This window comes from Tachysurus fulvidraco, chromosome 18 (assembly GCF_022655615.1).
Source record: "Tachysurus fulvidraco isolate hzauxx_2018 chromosome 18, HZAU_PFXX_2.0, whole genome shotgun sequence".
NCBI classification, from domain to species: domain Eukaryota; kingdom Metazoa; phylum Chordata; class Actinopteri; order Siluriformes; family Bagridae; genus Tachysurus; species Tachysurus fulvidraco.
Window position 1 is genome coordinate 2,595,082 of NC_062535.1, and position 18,533 is coordinate 2,613,614.

The window sequence follows — 18,533 nt, forward strand, 5'->3', positions numbered from 1 at the left end:
TATACTATACAATACACACATAAATAACACTATACAATACAATACAGAGACATAAATAACACTATACTATACAATACAGAGACATAAATAACACTATACTATACAATACACACATAAATAACACTATACTATACAATACAGAGACATAAATAACACTATACTATACAATACACACATAAATAACACTATACAATACAATACAGAGACATAAATAACACTATACTATACAATACACACATAAATAACACTATACTATACAATACACACATAAATAACACTATACTATACAATACACACATAAATAACACTATACTATACAATACACACATAAATAACACTATACTATACACACATAAATAACACTATACTATACAATACACACATAAATAACACTATACTATACAATACACACATAAATAACACTATACTATACACACATAAATAACACTATACAATACAATACACACATAAATAACACTATACTATACAATACACACATAAATAACACTATACTATACAATACACACATAAATAACACTATACTATACAATACACACATAAATAACACTATACTATACAATACACACATAAATAACACTATACTATACAATACACACATAAATAACACTATACTATACAATACACACATAAATAACACTATACTATACACACATAAATAACACTATACAATACACACATAAATAACACTATACTATACAATACACACATAAATAACACTATACTATACAATACACACATAAATAACACTATACAATACAATACACACATAAATAACACTATACAATACAATACACATATAAATAACACTATACTATACAATACACACATAAATAACACTATACTATACAATACACACATAAATAACACTATACAATACAATACACACATAAATAACACTATACTATACAATACACACATAAATAACACTATACTATACAATACACACAAATTATACTATACAATACACACACAAATAACACTATACTATACAATACACACATAAATAACACTATACTATACAATACAGACATAAATAACACTATACTATACAATACACACATAAATAACACAATACTATACAAGATAACACAGATGTGATACACAGATCCAATGACTGCAGTGTAGAACAGCATCAACAGCTCCTGCTCGGCCTTTTCGATGATGGTGTTTATGTTGGACTCCCATTTCAGGTCTTGGGAAATGGTAGTGCTCAGAAACTTGAAGTCATTAAAACAAAAACCAGACAGAATAAATATAATAATGCAGGGAGTCTTAAGGCTTCTGTACAAAAACGTCTCTTTATTTATCTGTCTTTATGTTTTTGTTGTAATTGTGTTTGAAGTATTTTTCCTCAGTAATGAATCACTAACAGGACGATTCTGTGCTGTCCAGCAGGTGGTGCTGAAGACACACGTGTTAGTCGTCTCGCGGTAAACAACACACACGTGACAGGAGCCACGTGAGTGCTCTGTATGGCGTGTACACCGGATTTGTGCAGCACTGGTGATGGTGTAGAGGCGCGTTATGTAACAGGGCCGTAGTGTAGTGAACAGGGCGTGGTTTGTTTGGAGCTCGTTGTGCTGCTCCGTGACGCTCGCTGTAGAGCTGCGGGGTCTCAGGGCGCTGACAGCAAAACAAAGGTAAAGAAGGAGGAAAATGGCGAGCGGGGAGGAGGCCGCGCGCCCGTACGTCCTATCCTCCTCCTCCTCCTCGTGCAGTCCGGTGGAGCTCGAGGCGCTGTTCCCGTGCACGGAGCGGAGCGACAGCCCCGAGCTTCTGAGGCTCCGGCGGCGGCTGCAGCGGTGGCTCGCGCCCTACGAGCGCGCGCTGTCGTGCGCACAGAGACTGTTGGTGTGGGAGACGCCCGTGCACAGTGCCGTGGCTGCGCTCGCGCTCAACACCGCCTTCTGGTACGCGGTGAATAACGGTTTTAACCGTCATTTAAACCAACCGGGAAATTAACGGGTTTATACATTTATCTATTTATTTATTTTTTTATTATTTTTTTTTTTACACAAAATGTCCGTCACAAAATGGTAGAAGTTAGCAGAGATGCTAATGAGTTAGGCAGCCAGCTTTAGCTTAGCTTTAGCCTTAGCTTAGCTTTAGCTCCATTCTGACGTGAAATGCGACGCGAACGCTTGGTTATTGTATTAATAAATATTAGTAATTATTACTAATAAAAACACTAAAAGTACTTTGATAGGATAGTATGTGTGTTACCATAGCAACCGGAATACACGTGACATTTTAGTGGTCTGTTTATTTATTTATTTTACATGAAATCAGTCTCTGAATGTATTTTGGCTGATTTTTTTTTTTTAAATACTTTTAATGAATTTCCAGCTCAGAAACGTGATCGACCTGCTAGGCCACGCCCCCTATCACGAGCGCTTATCAATGAATGAATGAATGAATTAATTAATTAACAAGACAAACTTTTGTATAAACGACTCCCTCTGGTTGGTGTTTCTGGCCATTTGTCCTCCAGGTTGTTGTCGTCTACTTCTTTACGTCCTCTGTTCTTCATCGCGGCGTCTCTGTTGGCCTTCACCCTGTTGGACAGATGGAAGGACAAACTGCCTCAGATTGCTGGTAAATGTACTGTTAATTTCAGGTGCACGTTTGTTTACAACATCGTTTTACATCCTCACCTTGTTTTATTTTTGTTGTCCCTCACAGCTCTCCACACAGAGGCACCCGGGATAGAACGGTACGGACTATCATCTTAATCTCATGAATCTGCTATTAGATTAGGGACGTACAGGTCACCACAACGTGAACGTAATCTGTACAATTACATACAGAGTATCGTGTGTGTGTGTGTGACGTCGTCATCTCGCCGTTTTAGAGACGGATCTTCAGAAAGAAACATCACTTGAATTCTAAAAGTTGTTTATAGGGTGTGTGTGGAAGGGTGGGTTTGTGTGTGGAAGGGTGGGTTTGTGTGTGGAAGGGTGGGTTTGTGTGTGGAAGGGTGGGTTTGTGTGTGGAAGGGTGGGTTTGTGTGTGTAAGGGTGGGTTTGTGTGTGGAAGGGTGGGTTTGTGTGTGGAAGGGTGGGTTTGTTTGTGTGTGTGGAAGGGTGGGTTTGTTTGTTTGTGTGTGTGGAAGGGTGGGTTTGTTTGTGTGTGTGTGTGTGTGGAAGGGTGGGTTTGTGTGTGGAAGGGTGGGTTTGTGTGTGGAAGGGTGTGTTTGTTTGTGTGTGTGTGTGTGTGTGTGTTAGTGTGGTTTTGTTTGTGTGTGTGTGTGTGTGTGTGTGTGGAAGGGTGGGTTTGTTTGTTTGTGTGTGTGTGTGTGTGTGGATGTGGGGGTTTGTTTGTTTGTGTGTGTGTGTGTGGAAGGGTGGGTTTGTTTGTTTGTGTGTGTGTGGGTGATGTGTGTGGAAGGGTGGGTTTGTTTGTTTGTGGGTGTGTGTGGTGTGTGGGAAGGGTGGGTTGTTTGTGTGTGTGTGTGGAAGGGTGGGTGTGTTTGTTGTGTGGTGTGTGTGGAAGGGTGGGTTTGTTTGTTTGTGTGTGTGTGTGGAAGGGTGGGTTTGTTTGTTTGTGTGTGTGTGTGGAAGGGTGGGTTTGTTTGTTTGTGTGTGTGTGTGTGGAAGGGTGGGTTTGTTTGTTTGTGTGTGTGTGTGTGTGTGGAAGGGTGGGTTTGTTTGTTTGTGTGTGTGTGTGTGTAAGGGTGTGTTTGTTTGTTTGTGTGTGTGTGTGTGTAAGGGTGGGTTTGTGTGTGTGTGTGTGGAAGGTTGGGTTTGTTTGTTTGTGTGTGTGTGTGTGTGGAAGGTTGGGTTTGTTTGTTTGTGTGTGTGTGTGGAAGGGTGGGTTTGTTTGTGTGTGTGTGTGGTGGAGGGGTGGGTTTGTTTGGGTGTGTGTGTGGAAGGGTGGGTTTGTTTGTGTGTTGTGTGTGGAAGGGTGGGTTTGTTTGTGTGTGTGTGTGTGTGTGGAAGGGTGGGTTTGTGTGTGTGTGTGTGGAAGGGTGGGTTTGTGTGTGTGTGTGTAAGGGTGGGGTTGTGGTGTGTGTGTGTGTGGAAGGTGGGGTTTGGTGTGTGTGTGGAAGGGTGGGTTTGTTTGTGTGTGTGTGTGTGTGTGAGGAAGGGTGGGTTTGTTTGTTTGTGTGTGTGTGTGGAAGGGTGGGTTTGTTTGTGTGTGTGTGTGGAAGGGTGGGTTTGTTTGTGTGTGTGTGTGGAAGGGTGGGTTGGTTTGTGTGTGTGTGTGTGTGTGGAAGGGTGGGTTGGTTTGTTTGTGTGTGTGTGTAAGGGTGGGTTGGTTTGTTTGTGTGTGTGTGTGTGGAAGGGTGGGTTGGTTGGTTTGTGTGTGTGTGTGTGGAAGGGTGGGTTTGTGTGTGTGTGTGTGTGTGGAAGGGTGGGTTGGTTTGTTTGTGTGTGTGTGTGGAAGGGTGGGTTGATTTGTTTGTGTGTGTGTGTGGAAGGGTGGGTTGGTTGGTTTGTGTGTGTGTGTGGAAGGGTGGGTTTGTGTGTTTGTGTGTGTGTGTGTGTGGAAGGGTGGGTTTGTGTGTGTGTGTGGGTTTGTGTGTGTGTGTGGGTTTGTGTGTGGAAGGGGTAGTTTGGGGGATTTGTGCGTGTGTGTGTGTGGGGGGGTGTGTGTTTGTGTGTTCCTTATATTCATCTTTGCACGTGTGTTCAGATTTAAACAGACATGCTCTAATCTGGAACGGTCTGTTAAATATCCATTAAAAACAGTTGTCGTTGTGTTGTGATATTTTTCCTCCTCTTCATTCCTCCACAGAGAGAGCATGAGCGTTCACCCGAAGCTCCTGAGCGTGGCTGAACTGAGCCACCACCTCGCCGAGAGCTACCTGACCTGCAGCCTCTACGTCCAGGAGATGCTTCAGTATAAACGCCAGAATCACGGCAAGGTGACGACGACGTCTAAAACCGTCCATTTGTTTTTATTTTGCTGGAAGTTTCTGCACGTATATGGAAATTTACACCAGAGCCAAGGGCAAGACATCTGTAGATGGATCCGGAGTGTGTGCCAAAATACATAAACCCTCTGTTGAAACTAAACACCTGAAGGAAAGCCAACACTAATCACACACCCAACACTCCGGTGACTCATATGGCACTTAACAGAAAACTATAATGGCAAGGTTTAAACCTTTAGGGCTTCAGAGATGGTTGTCACTGCATATAAAAAGTCATTGTGGTTATTCATTGTTTTTGTGTGTGTGTGTGTGTGTGACGTTGTTGTCCACTCAGTTCTGTGTGATGACGTGCTCAGGATGTCTGGTGCTGGCCGTGGTTGGACACTACATACCCGGAATCATGATCTCCTACATTATTTGTGAGCAAACCTGCTTTGTTATACATTTTATTTATATACATATAAAGTGATTTGTATTCATACCTTCATTTTATTTTTAATCGTCCTCTGCACACTGAAACAAAAATCGTCTTATTGTATTGAGTGCAAATTTTGCTTCTCAAAAAAAAAATAAAGCACTTTGGAAAAGCATCTGAAAATATTTATTAAATATCTGAATATTTGAGGGATTGAGGGATTTTTTTTAATGTGAAGTAAAAAAAAAGGTTTTATGTTGTGTTTTGTTTTTTTAATCCATTTTCATATAAATTTTTCTAAATAATTGATATAAATTTTTTTTTTTTACATAATTTAATTTATAATAATAATTTACATAAACTTGTCTGGACAAATGCAAAAAAAAATATTTTTTGCTATACTATTTTTTTTTTCTAGTTAATAATCAAATTGGGAAATAAAATATGTTAATATCATAATTACCGTCTGTTAGTTTTTCTGTAGTTCTGAGAAGGTTGTAGATGCGAACCAAAGGGTGCCAATACTTATGTTTTAGCCGTAAAATTTCCAATTAGTTATGGAGATGATCTGGGATGCAGCTGAAAACGAAAGGTAGTTCACTGAAGGGGAAAGAACACGGGAGTGAAGAGGTTTATAGAGGTGGGTTTGTGAGTCAATAGAAAACAAGTGGGCGGAGTCACTGAGCCGTTTCTCAGGTATCACGAGGTGAATTTTACTCGTTACAATTCTGCTGCCATAAATTCAGCTAATGTTATTGTTACTGTGTGTGTTTAGTGCTAAGCGTCTTGCTGTGGCCTCTGGTTGTGTACCACGAGCTGATCCAGAAGATGTACACGGGATTGGAGCCGATCCTGATGAAGCTGGACTACAGCATGAAGGGAGACACGCAGCACCACAAACACGACAAGAGAAGTGAGCGCGTTCGCCGTAAAGACGCCGTCACGCACCGCTGTAGAGCAAACTACAATGTTTGATAACGATATGCATGTCATACAGACTTGTTCTAGCATGCAGGTTTTCACCTCCTGTCTGTATTAATCCACTTACTGTGTGTGTGTGTGTGTGTGTGTGTGTGTGTGTGTGTGTGTGTACGCACGCAGAGGTGAAAAAGGAACAGGAAGAAGGAGATGAGCCGAGGGCTGAGACGGAGAGTGAGAGCGAGGAGGAGCTGTCCTGCTTTGCCCCCACTGTAAGTCACTTATTACTTCATACTGTATGTGTATATGGAGAAGACATTTAGTTCTACATTAGGATTCTCAATGCTGATCGGTTGTCTTGTTTGTCCTCAGGTGGACGTAAAGACTACAGCGTTGGCGATGGCCATCACCGACTCCGAGCTGTCTGATGAGGAAGCGTCCATCCTCGAGAGCGGAGGATTCTCTGTGTCCAGAGCGACCACACCACAACTCACAGACGTGTCAGAAGGTACTGATGAGTCGGTGTATCATCCTGTGTGTTTGTGTGTGTGTGTGTGTGTGTGTGTGTGTGTGTGTGTGTGTGTGTGTGTGTGTGTGTGTGCATTAAGTTACACGTCCACCAATCTGTTATTTACTTGTCGTCTGTGAGCATAAATCGATGTGGTATAAGGAGGAATTTAAGAAGTGACTGTTTCGGTTTCTAGACAGCGAGCGAGATTAAGATCAGTAGTTAAACAGGAATCTAGCGCCGAGTCACAAATCTGAGCTTAACTCTGCAAATGAATGTTTGTTTATTTATTACAAATTAGTACCAAATTCTTTGCTAAGGAAGTTTTAGGTATAAAGATTAAAATGTTTACATGTTAGTTAAATGCAGTTTGTGTGCGTCACAGATTTGGACCAGCAGAGCGTTCACAGTGAACCCGAGGAAAGCTTCTCAAAGGATCTCCCAGAATTCCCCTCGGTGGAGGAGTTTCCATCCATCGAGTCCGGACTCTTTCACTTTCCGCTGGGTTCTCAGGAGGAGTCTCAGAGCCCGGCCAGTTTGCTCATCCAGCACCTCGCGTCTCCGCTGCACTTCGTCAACACGCACTTCAATGGACAAGGACAAGGCCGCGGCGCAGCGAGTGAGCCTGAGGTGTCCCCTCGCACCCTGGAGGCCCTCAGCGAGGAGATCGTTAGCACCGCCATCTCTACCGTGGTGCAAAACACCCTTTCCGCACTGTTGAGCTCCTCGGAGGCGGCAGAGGCTCCCGAAGTGGCCGAGTTCCTTCCTACCGAAACGCCGCCGTGTCCTACGGAGTCACCTCTCGAGGAAGGGGGCAGGACGGGCGAGGACACGACGCTCGTCGTGCCAGAGGACGAGGAGTTTGAGCTTCTGGACCAAAGCGAACTGGAGCACATGGACGATGGGCTTGGGTTGGGGTTTGACGGACAGGTGACTCCGACAGACGCGCCGCCTATCGACCAGCAGCCACAGGAGTCGTAGCATGTTCCGTATTAACGTCCAGAAATGCAGTTTATTTATAGTGTAGATCAACACACTGAAGCCAGTCGCTGTTGTTTTATTGTGTGGAGATTTCCCCCTGCCCGAGGTTTGTGTTTAAGTGAGAAGGGAAGACTGCTGATGAGACCTTTTGGCACCTTCATGTCCAGTACGTATAAATATATGGAATGATATCGTCACGTCTAAGAAAAAAAAAAATCTTAGCTATCACTTGAGGCTCTCGAAGGAAAAATCGACCCCGAACAACTTTGACTAATTCTGGTTTACGTAAATATAAAACGCTTTAGACGCGTCGGTCTGATTCCCCAGAACGCCGTCGCTGACGGTGAGGCGAGTCAGTTAGCAGTTAGAGCGAGCGATGCAGCGGCACTTTAATCTTTTAGCCCTGTCCGGCTAAGCCGCGTCTCCGCTGCTTTGCATTCTGGGAATTTGAGTCTAGTGTTTCTGTAGTCTGTAGATTTCTCAACACAAACGGTGAACTGTGTGACTTTCGTTTTTAGGCGCTAACAGTGCAGGGGGAGAAGGAAAAAAAAAGCTGTATGCGAGGTCACTGTTTCCCCCCAAATTTCTCTGAACTCTGTAGAATAAAAAAACATTATTGTTTCTGGGTGGATTTTTCCTTCGGGATGAAACATGAAGGCTGTAATATCCGTCTGCTTGCGACATCCTGCTTACGCACCGGAGTCTTTTCTACATTTCTGTACAATTTATCTTTTTTTTTTCCCCACAATTGCTTTATACTTTAATGAAAAGCACGTCTTTCTCCCGCCCCCCCCCCTTCTCCCAAATAGTGATGATGATGATGATGATGATGATGATGATGATGAAACCGTCACAGAAAGAATTTACACTAAGCACGATTTTTTTCGGTCAGTAAGAGATCCCGTTTCGGGAGGTTTCACTGAACGTCATGCTGATGACAAAATATAGACGTGCGTATATAAAGAAGGGAGTTAATCCTCGTGTGAGCTTTACATCGTGCTGTAAAAACACAAAACAAGCTCGTTTTGTTCGCGTGTACGCTCACAGATCCTTAACCCAGAGACCTAAAGCACTCGAGATTATACTAGTCTAACTTTACAGATGTTTTATCGTTTATAGTTGTGTTAATGTTTATATATCTAAATCTATATATATATATAATATAATATATATATATAGAGTGTGTATGTCTGTTTTCTTGGGGCTCGGGGACTTTTTATTGATCCGTATCGCTCAGTAATGACGTAATACCGTACGACTTTGATGTAACGCCTTGCTCAGTTTGCATTATTTGATTTCTTCCACAGGACGTCGTGTTCTATTAAAAACAGTTTGGCATCTTGCATCGTGATCGTTTTTTACTTCCTGACTCCAGTCGAGCTCTCGTGAGATTTATTTCAATTAATAATAATTTTTTTAAAAAATAAATAAATGTGTGTTTCATGTGAGACCGCTTCAACAGGACGCACTTTGGAATTTTATATAAATATAGATTTTCTATAACACACAGAGTCGGACACGCGCGTGTAACGTGATGAAAACGCATCCCTTTGTGTACAACATGACATTTACATGACGGGTCTGTTTGTGGGCGTGTTCGATTTTTAGTACGTGTCGTGTGTCTTTGTGTTGTTTTGACTTCCTTCGTGTTTTAATGTCGGAATAAATATGGAATTTTCTTAGAAATTAAATGAAATTCTTACTAATTAAATGTTTACAGGGGACACGGTGGCTTAGTGGTTATCATGTTCGCCTCACACCTCCAGGGTTAGGGGTTCGATTCCCACCTCCACCTTGTGTGTGTGGAGTTTGCATGTTCTCCCCGTGCCTCGGGGGTTTCCTCCGGGTACTCCGGTTTCCTCCCCCGGTCCAAAGACATGCATGGTAGGTTGATTGGCATCTCTGGAAAATAGTCCGTAGTGTGTGTGTGTGTGAGTGAGTGAATGAGAGTGTGTGTGTGCCCTGTGATGGGTTGGTACCCCAGGGTGTATCCTGCCTTGATGCCTGATGATGCCTGAGATAGACACAGGCTCCCCGTGACCCGAGAAGTTCGGATACGCGGTAGAAAATGAATGAATAAAAGTTTACAATTAGAAACTATTTCCCAGTGAAGGCTCCGTTCGATGTAAAACTAATAAACATAATGAATCTTGATCAAAAATCTAATCCATATATACTTTTTTTTTTGTAGCTCTTATAAAAAAAAAAATTCACTTTGATTTATTAAATCATATAAATCTAATTATTGAAACTGAGATTGTAGAAATAATTTTTGAAAAAAATGAAGCAAAAATTTATTTATTTTTAAAAAAAAAACAAAAAACCTTGTCATTGTGATGCTCTTTAAGATTCAGATTCATTAGAATAAAGATGATGCTGATTCCAGGCGACAGATGTTTACATCCTTATTCCAGCTGCAAAAGTCTTCTCCTACGGGCAACAAGAGTTTAGACGGATTACACACGACTGAGTGCTACATCGGATTCACTCGACCTTTTTTGTTTGCTCACCGCCGTGATCTCCTTCACTGCAGCCTCCAGTTCTTTCTGCAGCCTTTCGGTGATGACGACGTCTTCGCACACCGACCACTCGCCCTTCTGAAAGGTCACGGGAACGCAAAATATCAGACCGGTGGGAATTCCGAAGTGCCCTGGATGATCAGACAGGATACGTGAGTGACGAGATTAGTGTGCAGAGACACAAGACCTCTGTTTGTGTGGGTGTGTGTCTGACCTGAGCGGCTGGACGTACCTGTACTGATCACGCCCAGTGAGAATATCCGAGGAGACGAGTCGTTCATCCACGCGTTCACGGCTGTAATGATTGCTTGGGATGCTGAAATAGCTGTAGCCCTGTTCGTTTTGAGAGAAACGGCACCTCGACGCGACCCGACCGAGTACGGGAACTTGTTGTTCAGCCATTTACTGTCGGGAGAAAGAGGAGAATTATTGATATGATGAGTAACATCCAGAGGATGAAGACAATCAGCTGCTTATTTACACTCCGCCCTCTTCCACATGTACTCGATACTCTGCTGTACGGACGCTGTGATTGACAAGAGGAAGAGAGTTTTGCTCCTCCCATCCAGAGATGGTTATAGTCTGTGTTGTGATGATGACAATGATATGCGCACGTGTTTTTTTATATCGTTATTGTTTTTGTTATTTCCTACTTGTCATAAATCATCTCCAAGACGCTGTGAGAGAAATCTTCAGGTCCCCAGATGGCACCTTTATATCTGTACACCTTCGCTCGCTGCAGGTCGATGTGGAAATGACCGCTGATGTTTCCCCAAACGATGACATCGGTGATATCTGAGATGAGAGAGATGTTTTTAGTCATGAGGAGTAAAAGCAGGACGCTGCTCTCGCATTTGCATGAACGAATAAATAAATAAAATGAATAAATGATATTTTACTTGTACTTATGAAAACATCTGCAGTTAACTGGCAAAAATAATGTTGTAATGGTTTTTTAAATAATTTCCAAATTCACTTGTCTTGCTTTAAAGGTGCAATAAGTAAATTTTTTGCATATACAAATAACCTGGAAAATATTTAAAGCATGAATAAATAATGATGTTTGAATTTGTGGCTTCAGCACAAGTGCATTAAACAGAAGAATGTATGTTTGTGTAGGATGGGCCTGATTTGTCTGGGAATGGGGCGGGCTTAAGGTGATCGAGAGCTGACCCCAATCCATTAAACGAATGGAACACTATTCATACATGACGCACATGTAATTACAGAACGAATGGAGGTGGAATTGTTCAGACCGTGGTTTTTCACTGATAGCTGCATGGCGAGCTGAGTCCTCGCTTCTCCTTCCAGCTGCGTTGCCATCGCCACAAAGCGGCGTGGATCCACAGAGGGCACGTTCTCGATCAGGAGGCCACACTTCAAGTTGATGGCGACGTCTCCTGCCACCAGCACTCGTAGATCCTTTTGCGCGTTTTCCTCGATCAGACGTCCGTAGTGATGGTATCGCTCCACCACTCGGCTCAGCCGCTCTTCCGGGTCCTCGCTCGGTTCCTGGTCGTCCAGGAGCACGATCAGATCTGCTGACTGGAAGGCCTGATTCAGGTCGGAGTGGACGGTGACTTGGTGAAGCTGCGGCAGAACCATGTCCTCGACCTCCATTTTAAGAGCCAACAGAGTGTCTTCGTTGGCATCTTTGTCCAGAAGGTGGAGGCTGATGCTGGGGACGGCGGCGAATGTGCCGGATGTGAAGAGTAATGGGACGAGGTGGTAGCAGATGGGGTTTAAAGCACTGCACAGAGACTTAATGTCAGAATATTTGAGACCCAATCGAGAGGAGTAAAATAAGTGGGAATGTATTACAACATGCTCTTTTTTTACATCACATGAAATTTAACGTTATCGTGAAGACGAATGAACCGTGGTCAAAAAATATAAATGAAATCATCTGATGATAAATGAATCACGAAGCTACATGAATCATAAAAAAGAATCATTTGATAAATAATGATAAAATTTGATAAACGAATCCTGTGATAAGAATCAGGTTTAACTTTAAACGCATCATGTGGACATTACCATATATGTAAAGTCATTGTAAATTGTTTGAATAGAGAAATATCACACGTAAAATCACGAATCGTTGTAGATCGCAGACTCGGCCTGCGATGTGCCGCTGTAGGAAAATAAACTCTGACCAAGTGACACCGAATCGGTGACCCTGAACACGATTGTTTCTTAAAAAACAGTACATCACGACACCTGCTGATCCAGATGTGGAAGGATCGGTGGAGTTTGCGACGTCTGTCTTCATCCTGAAGATGGAGTTCTGTTGCCTGAAGGTTCTCTGCTGCGATGTTCAGCATCTGCTCTGTGTTCATGTCTGATGTGATACCGTAGTAACCCTGAGAGTTGGAGAAGTTTGAGTTAAATACAAAAAAGTTGTTTTAAACCCCAATTCACTGAAAAATAGTTTATCCCCCCAAACCGACAAGCTCTTGTAGCATCTCTTCTACCTGCACGTATTCAAGAAAATCACTAAATCCTCCGAGAAGCGCTCCCTTTCCTCCACGGCCAGTCAGTTCCCTCCACACCATGGGGCTGCTCTGGTGTTTCCAGCCATTAGATGAGCAAGTGTCTTCAAGCCAAGTCTGACAGGTAGAGATTCACACAGTCCTTAAATAAAGACAATTAAAGACACAGTGTTTGTTAGTGTGAGTTTGAGCTGTGACTCTGTACCTCCCAGGAACTGGGCAGCATGCACATCTTGTGAATGTGGAAATCAGGCAGGATGCTTTGTAGCAAATCTGCTAGAAGCTCAGCTTTGGCGTAATAAGGACAATCTGCCTTCCCTGTGCAGAAAAATACAGAATCAGAGGCGATAAACAAACAAAAAATAAGAAATAAAATGTACATTTTTTTTTTTTTTTACATTTTTTAAACAAACAACGGATTCCAGATATGTTTTAATATGTTAATTTTCTCTTTTGGCTTTGAAAAATACATTCGAAATAAAAAAAATGTAAAGTTTTTAACCACCTGCTAAAACAAAGTTAGACATGGTTCCTTGCGTCAAACGGTTGCTAAGCAACCGCTGGTGTTACACAGAAAGCGATCGGTTAGCAACACGTCACGTCGTAGCGCGTTATACTATCAAAACTCGTCGTTTTACTTAAACAAATACAATAAAAAAAATGACCGAATATTTTTTTATCGTGATATATATCGTAATTTACAATACTATGTTACTACGTGCGATAGGAGTTACACTTTCTATGTTTGCGTGAGGTCGGAAATGATTTCAGGTTGCACTACAAAATGGCCGCGGCCTTAATACGGGTGCGTTCCAAATCAGTCAGTGTTCCCTATATAGGGACACTACAAAGGGTTTGACTTGTACAGGACGTAGTGCACTTGTTTTACGGTACAGATGCATTCGGAATGCGACCGTTGTATACATGTGAAAGCAATGGACCGGATAACATAGTAAAGGGTAAGTTAGTGAGTTAGTTGTGTTAAAATAAACATTTATAACGCGTCGTGTGAATTAGGAACTAAATCACTTATAGTTTATTATATGTCTTACGTTAATATATGCTTTTAATGATCAGTCGAAGCTAACTAAGCAGTTATATGGCTTGTCTTTAGGTAAATAAATATTTATTTTGTAATGAATGTGAATAAAGGAAATGTAATGTGTATTTAATAAATAATCATGAATAAATAAATGACATAATGGTTTGTTTATTTTTTTTTTAAATGACCAAATGACTAAATGATGTTACTTTTTATTTAGGACCAGCTGTATTTGGATTAGTTTGTTCAATATGAATTTGTTCCTATTGAGGTCACGTGAGATGTTCAGGTTTGCTGGCAGTTTGGGCAGATTGGCATCAGTGTCTCCGAACAGGACCGCCTTCCAGATTCACAAATCCACAAACCGGTGTTTGTGGTCACGGAGATCATTCCAAGGCTCTACGTTCAACGGCATTAGATCTTTCTTTCAACAAGAAACATGTATGTTGGAGTGTAATGACCAGACACAGGATCTCAGCCTGCGAGTTCCTGACTTAGCAGCTCTGAAAAACCACTTGGATCCGAGAGCAGCTTTTAACCAGGAGCTCAGGGAGTGCCAGTCGCCTTCGGACGTGTTGGATTTGGTGGATCGGTTCAATCTGGCACACTGGTGCATCAGCAACAGCTTGACCCGGATGTGGCACATTACCAAGAAGATGGCGGATGAGCAAAGGCACTGGGAGCTCCGGCTCATGACAGAGCACCCGACTTTCGAAAAGCTGTGCCACAGTGCCAGGGTGAACGCACCACGCATGAACAGCCACAACCTGGCGTTCACTCTGCTGGCCTTGGTCAAGCTCAGAGTCTCTCAGAGCAGCTATGTGGTGCAGACTATACTCCGTGTCATCCAGGTTGTTTGTTTTTCTTGTTTATTTAGCATTTATTACAAAGCATTAACGGCCGAGAAACCACCGAGACACCACTTCCCACTTAGTCGTGTGGTATCTGTGATGGTTGTAGGTTCACATCCCAGGACAGGCCAGTTAGGTACCGTCTTGAACGAGAAACTTAACACCCATCTAATGATCGATTTTTAAGCACTTGGCAAAACAAATAAATCAGTCAAATCTACACTCAGAAGCAACTTTGCTGAGTGAACTGAACTTTAATATAACGCTGTCTGCTGGTGTCCTGGGTGTAAAAAAAAACAAAACAAAACCTAACAAAGGCTATGAAGTCATTTGTCGTCGTGTCTTTACAGGAACGTCTGAACGAGTTTGAGGACGAGAAGGCGCTCTCGGTGCTGTCCGCCTGCCTCGCTGAGATGGAAAGCAGCAAAAACGCAGACGCCCTTAAACAGGGATTAAAGTATGACTCGTTATCTAGTTTTAAAGACGCGGTTTGTCGCTTTGTAAAACGTCGCCTGCCTTCACGGATACGTAATAATCCTATTTTAGAAAAACAACATCAACCCGTGATTAACGACACTGGTGTTCGGCAGATTTACCTGATTATCAGCTTTTTTCTTCTGGGTCTGAAATTAGCCACGCCTCCTGTTTTTTTTTTGTTTGTTTGTTTTTTTGGACAGCTTGTAATGTGTACTTAGGGAGTTATGGATGGTTTGTGTGTTTACGTTACAATTATAGTTACAGTTCACCTGCCAAGCAGTACTTTTATGGTGCTAACAGAAATGACCCACTGCTCCTTTAAGATTTGTCCTGGAGGAACGGATTCCTGGCATCCAGAGCGTGATGCTTCTACACACCACCATGCGCCTGTTCGGGAAAGACACCTCGCCGGCCATAAAGCAGAAGCTGGAGGTTGGACGGTTGTGACTTTCTAGAGCTTTTTTCCCAGCTTAAAAGATGATACATAAATGTGTCTAAATATTTGTGCTTTGTGTAGAGGAAGGCGCTGACGTTGGTGGATCAGTTCTCGCTGATGAACATGCAGTACATGATGGACACGCTGGCCATCATCCGCCTGAATTCCAAGCCCCTGCTGGACATATGTGGAAAGAAGCTAGCTGGTAAAGTCACGGTTCTGTAGCTACGACTCTGATCGAATCTGCCCAATGCCAATCTGCCCAATGACTGTTATTTGATGACATAATCATGGTTGCCAGATCTGTAAATGACACGGATGCTACGAATCAGTAATTGCTTTTAAAATTTGTAATTTGTTTGTTTTTGTTTTTCTTCCTTTTACACAGAGAACGTCCACAGCATTTCCTTCACCAGGCTGATGGCGATGCTCAAGTCATGCAGCGAGCTCCGCCACAGGAATCTGCATCTCTTTACGTCCATCTCCGAATACATGGCAAGCACAATTCCCATGTGGAGCAACAAACAGGTCAGACGTTCTTTCTGCCGTCAGGTTGTGTTATTTATTAATAATAAGGATTTGAGAACAATAATAATAATGATGCTGACGATGATGTCATTGTAGGTGTTGCTGTTACTGTTGGAGTTTAAGAGGCTTCGGTTTCGTCCTGTCGCTCTGATGGACACGTTTGCTGAAAGAATCATCCAGAAACCAGACAGCCTCACGCTCCGGGACCTGCAGGGCATTCTGAAGTCTTATTCCTTCCTCAACCACCATCTGAAGGAAAACCAGCAGGCGTGAGTCGGAAATATTCACCTACATTTATGTGGGGAGCGATTAAAAGGGGTCCAAGCACCATCAGGACCCTTATTTGTGAACACAAATAGAGGTTAGAGTAGATAATAGTCAGTCGATAGTAGATAGCAGATACACGTAGCTACAAACTCGCCGGCTGCTTGCGTGGGTGCGTCTCGTTTACCCTGTTTTCAGTGAATCCGTCATGTGGCATCCAATGACTGTTCGTCATGTTACCTTAAGTAAACATGCGCTATTTACAAGCGCGGTGAGCAGAAAAGCATTCACAATATGATAAACTGGCATGTGTGAACAACAGAAGTCTACATTAGGTCTTACTCCTGTATGCAACGGGTGCAGAAGCTGAGGCTACGGTAGGCAAAGACTCGCTCAAACATCATCAGGTCTGTATGGGTTGCCAGAGCAATACAGAGGATATTGTTTTTGTTTTTTTGCTCCACACGATTTTTGCAGATTAGAAGAAGTAAGTACTCAACCAACCAGAATAACAGGACCTGCAGCGCTCGGACCCCTAAATCTTATGAGAATCAGCTCTTAATATTTTGTTTAAACGAATGAAACCTCTCGATTTGGAAATTTTGTGTTTTTCATTCCGTCTCTCGTCAGATTTCTTGAGAGCGTGACGCACGTCCTGCACTCCTACCTGCCCAAGATGTCCAACACTGACCTTCTGAAAGCCATCAGCTGCCTTTGTGTGATTGGACACTTCCCTCAGGCTCCTCTGGAGAAGCTGCTCCGAGACGAGGTTCTGGATGAACTGCAAAAGGAAGGTCAGGGCTCGAGCACCGTGAGCACAGTCAGAGTTTAGATCGTTGTCTTTGAGAGATTTGCAAGTAAAATTAATCTCTCTCACTCTTTCTCTTCCCTAAACAGCAGACAGTCCATTTTCTGTGCGACAGGAACGACTGCTGCGGACGTTAGGTCTGTGTTTACAGCTGGACCAACACGCTCTCCATCTCCCTGTCTCGTCCATCCCAAACCTCCGCCACTCCCCTCCACAGAGTCGACCCGGGAACCCCGCGGTACTCAGCGCTCTGAAGGACCTGCTCGGGGAAGACGCGGTGACCGACTCGGTCGTTGCAGAAGGACACTATTTCATCGGTGAGACGGAGGAACCGTCAACACGGCAGCGTCTGACACTCTCACGTTTCCGTCGAAATATAATTTAATATTCTTGTCTTTTTTTTTTCCAGACTGCGTGGTCACGCTGCCTCCGAAAACAAAAGAGGATCAAACTGTGAGGTAACTTTAGCCATAGATGCTGGTGAAAAATTCATATAATACTTGATGGAAAATTCTGGGGGAGTTGGGGTGGGGTGTCAGCCATTAACCATATGCTTGTATAAAAATTGCTCCCCCCATGAACTTTTCCCATGTTATCCATAAATATCGACCTGATGAAGATTTGTAAATAGTACAACTAAAAATGGAATGAGTGCAGAAGTATTCACACCCCCACCCCCCGTCCATGTCAAAGGTCTGTTACCATCAGGATATAAAACTAAAACACAATCAAAAATACAAGATTCAACATGCTTGGATTTTTGTTCTGACAGAATTGCGCTGCTGTTCGCCTCCCCGACGTCCTTCTGCTTCGGTACAACTCACCCTATCGGCGCCGTGGCACTAAGCATCCGCCACCTAAAGCTCCTGGGTTATGAACCCGTCCTGGTGCGTTTTAGATTTTGCCGTCTGCACTGATATTTCAATAGAAGAAAAAGAAGTTTACTTCTTTAATCGGCATCTGGTTTCCTTTCTTCTTCTCTGCAGGTGCCGATGCAGGAGCTCAGCTCTCAGACCGCCGAGGAGAGGACGGACCTGCTGAAGAAATTAATTTTCCCACAGCAAGAATATTCAGAATGTGTTCCGGACTCTGAAGTGAAATAATCACTTCAATAAGTCTCTGCTCTGAAGTTGTATGTATTTTATGTGTGTGTTTTTTTTTTTAGATATTTTTCACTTGATTAATTTTCACATGTCCAAATATTCTTCACTGGATCGCACTCATGTTGACTCAAGTTGCCATGTTGAAATAATTCTCTATAAGTGGCTCAGAACTGCCCTTTTTAAGGGTGAGACCCACCGCCGGACTCTGCTGAGGATGTCTGTATGTATCGACGTATAACTTGTAGATATAAAACTTCACTGTCAGTTTGTTTACTGTCAAGACTCTTTGTGTCC

The 18,533-nt window shown here is 42.8% G+C and overlaps 3 protein-coding genes across 6 annotated transcripts; 2 read left to right on the top strand and 1 right to left on the bottom strand.

Moving 5' to 3' along the window:
* Nucleotides 1-1,473: 1,473 nt before the first annotated feature.
* On the top strand, nucleotides 1,474-9,062 carry retreg2 (reticulophagy regulator family member 2). The gene is made up of 9 exons (XM_027176425.2): nucleotides 1,474-1,931; nucleotides 2,513-2,616; nucleotides 2,704-2,734; nucleotides 4,759-4,888; nucleotides 5,232-5,316; nucleotides 6,088-6,225; nucleotides 6,414-6,502; nucleotides 6,603-6,738; nucleotides 7,124-9,062. Exons 1-9 carry the CDS (start codon nucleotides 1,678-1,680, stop codon nucleotides 7,717-7,719), a joined length of 1,563 nt encoding a protein of 520 aa, XP_027032226.1. The 5' UTR covers nucleotides 1,474-1,677; the 3' UTR covers nucleotides 7,720-9,062.
* Nucleotides 9,063-10,001: 939 nt separating this feature from the next.
* Nucleotides 10,002-13,385, bottom strand: mdh1b (malate dehydrogenase 1B, NAD (soluble)). Of its 2 annotated transcripts, none has more exons than XM_027176469.2 (9): nucleotides 13,236-13,385; nucleotides 12,936-13,048; nucleotides 12,713-12,847; nucleotides 12,459-12,601; nucleotides 11,495-11,988; nucleotides 10,892-11,033; nucleotides 10,471-10,643; nucleotides 10,230-10,316; nucleotides 10,002-10,149 (listed from the first exon to the last, which is right to left on the bottom strand). In XM_027176469.2, the coding sequence occupies exons 1-9, from the start codon at nucleotides 13,255-13,257 to the stop codon at nucleotides 10,079-10,081; spliced, it is 1,380 nt and encodes a 459-aa protein (XP_027032270.2). In that variant the 5' UTR covers nucleotides 13,258-13,385; the 3' UTR covers nucleotides 10,002-10,078. The 2 variants fall into 2 exon arrangements, with proteins under 2 accessions (XP_027032270.2, XP_027032269.2); XM_027176468.2 differs by having other exon boundaries at nucleotides 10,230-10,369; nucleotides 13,236-13,384.
* A 174-nt stretch (nucleotides 13,386-13,559) lies between these two features.
* Nucleotides 13,560-18,508, top strand: fastkd2 (FAST kinase domains 2). 3 transcript variants are annotated; one of them, XM_027176465.2, is made up of 12 exons: nucleotides 13,560-13,689; nucleotides 13,993-14,623; nucleotides 14,974-15,080; nucleotides 15,424-15,532; nucleotides 15,618-15,741; nucleotides 15,925-16,064; nucleotides 16,161-16,333; nucleotides 16,959-17,122; nucleotides 17,226-17,453; nucleotides 17,546-17,594; nucleotides 17,909-18,023; nucleotides 18,123-18,508. In XM_027176465.2, exons 2-12 carry the CDS (start codon nucleotides 14,024-14,026, stop codon nucleotides 18,237-18,239), a joined length of 1,926 nt encoding a protein of 641 aa, XP_027032266.1. In that variant the 5' UTR covers nucleotides 13,560-13,689; nucleotides 13,993-14,023; the 3' UTR covers nucleotides 18,240-18,508. The 3 variants fall into 3 exon arrangements, with proteins under 3 accessions (XP_027032266.1, XP_027032268.1, XP_027032267.1); XM_027176467.2 differs by having other exon boundaries at nucleotides 17,229-17,453; XM_027176466.2 differs by lacking the exon at nucleotides 13,560-13,689 and adding an exon at nucleotides 13,698-13,844.
* The last annotated feature ends 25 nt before the right edge of the window (nucleotides 18,509-18,533 follow it).